Source organism: Agelaius tricolor, unplaced genomic scaffold (assembly GCF_023055355.1).
Source record: "Agelaius tricolor isolate 1412-34295 unplaced genomic scaffold, bAgeTri1.0.p SCAF_17, whole genome shotgun sequence".
Classification (NCBI taxonomy): domain Eukaryota; kingdom Metazoa; phylum Chordata; class Aves; order Passeriformes; family Icteridae; genus Agelaius; species Agelaius tricolor.
This window is the reverse complement of record NW_027269277.1, coordinates 19,081,441-19,087,355: the sequence shown is the minus strand read 5'-3', so window position 1 is coordinate 19,087,355 and position 5,915 is coordinate 19,081,441. Positions and strand designations below refer to the sequence as shown.

At 61.8% G+C, this 5,915-nt stretch overlaps 1 protein-coding gene across 1 annotated transcript; it reads left to right on the top strand.

The window, feature by feature from the left end:
• Positions 1 to 314: 314 nt before the first annotated feature.
• Positions 315 to 1,856, top strand: LOC139597113 (brain-specific homeobox/POU domain protein 3). Its single transcript, XM_071442081.1, has 2 exons — positions 315 to 434; positions 951 to 1,856. Exons 1-2 carry the CDS (start codon positions 315 to 317, stop codon positions 1,854 to 1,856), a joined length of 1,026 nt encoding a protein of 341 aa, XP_071298182.1.
• The last annotated feature ends 4,059 nt before the right edge of the window (positions 1,857 to 5,915 follow it).

The window sequence follows — 5,915 nt, the reverse complement described above, 5'->3', positions numbered from 1 at the left end:
GGGGGCCCACCGACAGGTGGGGTTTGGGGGGGGTTACAACCGGATCGGGGGAGGCGCGATCTGGGGAGGGAGTACCACGGGCGGAGGGGGGCCGAGCCCCGGTCTGAGGGGGGGTGAGCTCAGTGCCCGGGGGCGGGCGCTGGGAGGGACCTCCCCGGCCCCTCCCGGTGGGCGGGGGGCGGGGGGGCCGGGCTATAATGCCATTGATGCCGGGCGGCGGAGCCAGACAATACCGCGCCCCCGAGCCGGGTGCCCGGAGCGCCCTGCCCTGCCCAACCCTGCCCTGCCCCGGCCGGCCCCGCTCCGCTCCCACCATGATGTCCATGAACAGCAAGCAGGCGTTCAGCATGCACCCCATCCTGCACGAGCCCAAGTACCCGCACCTGCACACCAGCTCCGAAGCCATCCGCAGAGCCTGCCTGCCCGCCCCCCAGGTAAGCCCAGCACGGCTTTCGGGAGGTTCCGTGCCCGCCGTCCCTCGCCAACTTACTCTGCTTTCCCTTTGCATCTGGGTTTCGGCTGGGTTTGGGGGGTCCGTCCTTCCCGTCCTGCACCCCCGGCGGGCGGGGGCTGTTCCCGGGGCAGGGGGCTCGGGGGTTGGGGGGCTCGGGGAGCCCCGGCCGTCCCGTCCCGTCCCGTCCCTCTCCGTGCGGGCGCTGGAGCAACGGGGGCTGCGGGACCCCCGACGGCTCCGGCTCTGCCGCTGCCGCTGTCTGGGGAGCTGTTCCCGGAGAGCAGAGCGGGTGCCCGGCTCGGAGGGAGAGCGCTCGGTGTCTGGCACCGCGGTGCGTTTATCCGGGGGCTCGGGGAGCGCTCGGTTCGCGTTACCTGTCCCCGGCAGCGCCCGTGGGGCAGAGCGGGATCTCCGTCACGCCGTTCCCCGTTAATCCTCTCCCGTTCTCTGGGTTTGTTTTCGCCCCCGCTTTTCTCCTCCCCGCCCCTCCGTGCAGATCCAGGGGAACATCTTTGCGGGTTTTGACGAGACGCTGCTGCGGGGGGCCGAGGCTCTGGCCGCCGTGGATATCGTGTCGCAGAAAACGCACCCCTTCAAACCGGACGCCACCTACCACACCATGAGCAGCGTGTCCTGCACTCCTACCTCGTCCTCCGTGCACCTGCACCACCCGTCCGTGCTGACCACGCACCATCCCCACCACCACCACCACCAGCCCTCGCAGGGCCTGGACGGGGAGCTGCTGGACCACCTCAACTCCGCCCTGCCGCTCGGAGGGGTGCCGGGCCCCGACGTGGGCTCCACGCCTTCGCACCCGCACTCCCACATGTCGGCCATCAACCACATGGCCCACCACCCCCAGCCCATGAACATGTCCCACCCCCACGGCCTCGCGTCCCACGCCGTCATCTCGGGCCCCGAGACGGAGACGGACCCGCGGGAGCTCGAGTCCTTCGCCGAGCGCTTCAAGCAGCGGAGGATCAAGCTGGGGGTCACCCAGGCGGACGTGGGCTCCGCGCTGGCCAACCTGAAGATCCCGGGGGTGGGCTGCCTTAGCCAAAGCACCATCTGCAGGTTCGAGTCGCTCACCTTGTCCCACAACAACATGGTGGCCCTCAAGCCCATCCTGGAAGCGTGGCTGGAGGAGGCGGAGAGGGCGCAGCGGGAGAAAATGACCAAACCCGAGATCTACACGGGGGGGGACAAGAAGCGCAAGCGCACCTCCATCGCCGCCCCCGAGAAGCGCTCGCTCGAGGCCTATTTCGCCGTGCAGCCCCGGCCCTCCTCCGAGAAAATCGCCGCCATCGCCGAGAAGTTAGACTTGAAGAAGAACGTGGTGCGGGTCTGGTTTTGCAATCAGAGACAGAAGCAGAAAAGGATGAAATTTTCTGCCACCTACTGAGGAAGGGGCTGGGAGGCAGCGGTGCGGGGGTGCTGCCCTCCCGACCGCCACCCGGCCCTTCCGAACAGGGCCTGGGGTTCTCGGCTTTTTTTTTTTGGGGGGGGGGGGGGTTAAAAAATTGGGAAAAAACCAACCAACCAACCAAACAAAAAACCAGGAAAAAATAAACTTTAAAATAAAGGGAAACGCGCCCAAAACAAAGTGAACAGTTTGGTGCCTGCTCCTCACCCCTGGGCAAAGTGGCCCCGCTGTTCTGACTGGTACAGACTGCTTTTGTAGATAAAACTGGAGAAAAAACAAAAAAACAAAAAAAGATGGAGAAAAAGGAAAAAGACAAAACGAAAAGGCCAAGGGGGAAGTTTGGGGGTGCCCGGAGTCGGGGCAGCAGCAGCAGCGAGAGCCCGGTGGGTCTTTGTCACTGCCCCTCCCGGCTTGGGGGCCGTGGCGCCGCTCACTCCTCTGTGTCCGCTCCTCTTCTTAAAAAACCCACAAAAATTAAAACAAGGAAAAGAAATGAGAAAGGAAACGAGCTGGAAGCCAGCTGTAAACCCGGGGTGCTCCCCGCCGCCAGGGTCCCCGCACACCCACGCACACACACGCACCTGCATGGTTTTGTTCTTTCCCCTGCCCCCCGCAAACCCATCGCGTTTTTGCAGTACCATTTCTGTTTCTACCTCATCGGCTAAATTGAAAAAAAAAAATTAAAAGGAGAAAAAAAGGAGAAAATATTAAAAAAGAAAAAAAAAATTGGCCCGTCCCTGGAGTCGCGGTTTGTTCGGGGAAATGGAGATTTATTTTGCGTTGGTTTCACTCCAACCGTTCGATTTCTGTATGGTTTTCACTGTATAAAATCCTAAGCTTCGACAATCATGTCCTTGGGGCTCAGTGGAGCGGCGGGAGCGGCCCGAGGCAGCGGGGACGGAGCCCGGCCCGGCCTCGGGGCGGCTGCCTCTGCGCATAGGGAACTCTGCACTTTCGAAGGCAAGAAAACTCTTATTTTCCCCCCTTTCCTTTGCATATTTAATAGAGAAAATTGCCTCCTTTTGTTTTCTTTTTTTTTTAATATTTTATTTTATGAATTAAAGGAGATTTCGTTTCGCTGTGTGTGTGCTGAATGAAATTTTGGTGTCTGTGTACGCTGCAGCATTTCAAATAAATCATGCACGTTTTACCTCACCCTCCTGCCTCCTGCACTTACTGCGGCTCCGGGGCTCCTTTCGCGGGACTCCCGGCTGGCTCCCGGTGCCCCGCGGGGATGGGCACGGACAGAGCGGCCCGGGGGGGCAGAACCGGGGGGTCCTGGCTGCCCTCCGGCCATCGCGGCGGTTTTGGCCCTTCCCCGCCCGGGGGTCGCTCCCGCAGCCCGGGGGTCGCTCCCGTAGCCCGGGGGTCGTTGCGGCGCCGCCCGCAGCACCGGGAGCTGCCGCGAACGGCGGCGGGGCCGGGCTGCCCCCCTGAGCCCGCAGCCCGCGGGGGGACACCCCCGGCTGTCCCTGTCACCCCCCGGCTGCCCCTGTCACCCCCGGGTGCCCCTGCCACCCCCAAATATCCCTGTCACCCCCCAGGTGCCCCTGTCACCCCCGGCTGTCCTTGTCACCCCCAAATGTCCCTTTCATCCCCCGGCTGCCCCTGTCACCCCCAAATGTCCCTTTCATCCCCCGGGTGCCCCTGTCACCCTCGGCTGTCCTTGTCACCCCCGGCTGCCCCTGTCACCCCCCGGCTGCCCCTGCCACCCCCTGGGTGCCCCTGCCGCCCCCCGGGTGCCCCTGCCACCCCCAAATGTCCCTGTCACCCCCCGGCTCCGAAAGAGACATTCGCCCTCCCCCTGCTCCGCTCCCCAAACGCGCTTCAACTCCCGGCGGGTGGAACCGAGGGTCTCCTCTGTCCTCGGGGATCAGAACCTGGGGGTCCGCTCCGTCCCCGGGACACGCGGAGAAAAGGGCTAAAATCAAGTGACTTTTGTTGGTTTTCTTTGTTTGGGGTGTTTCTGTTTTATTTTTGTTTGAGGGTTTTTTGTTCACTTGGGTTTTTGTTTGTGCGCGGTTTTTTATTGTTGTTTTGTTTTGTTTCATAACTTATTCGGGGGAAAGAAATAATCAAACGCGCGTCGTGGTGTTGAAGCCCGACAGCCGGGACCCTGCGGCTTTTACAGGGGAAAACCAAAGTAGAACAAGAAAAATTAAAGTAGAATAAAATTAAATGAAATAAAATAAAGGGAAATGAAATACGATAAAGTGAAATAAAATAAAACGAAGTAAAATGAATGAAAGTGAACTAATGAAATGAAGTGAAATAAAATAAAACCAAAGCCAAACAAGCAAACCAAAACCATAAAACAAACCAAACAAAATTACAAACAAACAAAACCCTAAAACTCCAAGAAGAAGTAAGAAAAACAAACAAAAAAGCAAATAAACAAACAAACAAAAACGCACAAAAAAAAAAGAAGAAAAAGAAAGAAAAGAAAGAGAGAGAGAAAGAAAGAAAGAAAGAAAGAAAGAAAGAAAGAAAGAAAGAAAGAAAGAAAGAAAGAAAGAAAGAAAGAAAGGAAGAAAGGAAGGAAGGAGAGGAAATTGTGCGGCTTCCGAAATAACTGTCGGAGGAGCTGCTGCCCCTGGGCGAGCGGGGCCAGCTCGGCGGTGGCCGGCAGAGCCCTGCCTGCCCTGCCAGCCCTGCCTGCCCTTCCTGCCCTGCCAGCCCTGCCAGCCCTTCCTGCCCTGCCAGCCCTGCCCGCCCTGCCAGCCCTGCCAGCCCTTCCTGCCCTTCCTGCCCTGCCAGCCCTGCCAGCCCTGCCAGCCCTGCCAGCCCTGCCTGCCCTGCCCGCCCTGCCAGCCCTGCCAGCCCTGCCTGCCCTGCCTGCCCTGCCAGCCCTGCCAGCCCTTCCTGCCCTGCCAGCCCTGCCTGCCCTGCCAGCCCTGCCAGCCCTACGAGCCCTGCCGGCCCTGCCAGCCCTTCCTGCCCTGCCAGCCCTGCCAGCCCTGCCCGCACCCTGGGATTCCCGCACCCCGTCCCGCACATCCCTCTTTATTCCCGGGCGCTTCCCAAAGCCCATCCCTTTGTTCTTGCGCTCCGTCCCTGTTTTCTCCATGCAGCGAAAAGCGCATTTTCATAAATAGACCTTGGCCGAGCGCTGCCGATGAAACTTTAATGAGGCGGGATGCTGAGTGCTGCCCGGGGGGGGCCCGGACCGGCTCCGCGCAGCATTAGCGGGGCCCCGGCCCCCCCTTCCCGCGGCTCCCCCTCGCAGCCGGAGCCGCTCCCGAGGCTCCCCCGCCCCCCGCGCCCCTCCCGGCCCGTGCCCGGTGCCGGGGCCGGTGCCGCGGTGCCCCCGCTCCGCCAAGTTCAGGGCCGATGCAATATTTATCAGCCGCGCCGATAAAACGCCGGCCGGGTATTTCCCAGGCACAAATGCAAAGCGCTGCGCCGGGGAGCCGGAGCGGGGCCGCCCGGGACCCCCCGGCCCCCGCGGCCGCCAGGTAAGGCGAGATCCGAGCGGAGGAGCAGGGGCTGGAGGCCGGGAGGGGCGGGCAGAGGCACCGGGAGCGGTGCTGAGGCCTGGAGAGCTCATCACAGCCGGGGCGCCGGGCAGGAGCCGGCCCGGGGATTGATCCTGCTGCTGCCGCTGCTCCTCCTTGTCTTGGTCCTGCCATTACCCCTGCTCCAGCTTCTAGTTCTGTTTCTGCTCCCATTCCTACCGTGGTTCCTGTTCCTCCCCCTGCTCTCACTCCTACTGCCCTTGCTCCTGCTCCTGCTCTTTTTTCTGCTCCTCCTGCCCTGCTCCTGCTCCTGCTCCTGCTCCTGCTCCTGCTCCTGCTCCTGCTCCTGCTCCTCTTTCTGCTCCTGCTCCAGCAGTTCCCACTACGCCCAGGCCAGCGTGAGGCTCCAGGATCCTCAGGGAAAAGCCTGGCAGGAGGTGGAGAAGGGCCCCTGTGCTTCCTCCGCCTCCTGCTCCTGAGGAGCTGCTCCAGGCACAGCTCAGGGGGAAGCTGCTGCTCCTTCCTGCAGCTCTGGCAGCCAGGACACACCTGGGAGCAGGTCCCAGCCCTGGTTTGGTGTCTC

Bases quoted from the DNA above. Each gene is read 5' to 3' on its own strand.
- LOC139597113 (XM_071442081.1), top strand. From the start codon at position 315: ATGATGTCCATGAACAGCAAGCAGGCGTTCAGCATGCACCCCATCCTG. The intron at 435-950 runs GTAAGCCCAGCA...CCCTCCGTGCAG, and splicing joins CCTGCCTGCCCGCCCCCCAG to ATCCAGGGGAACATCTTTGC.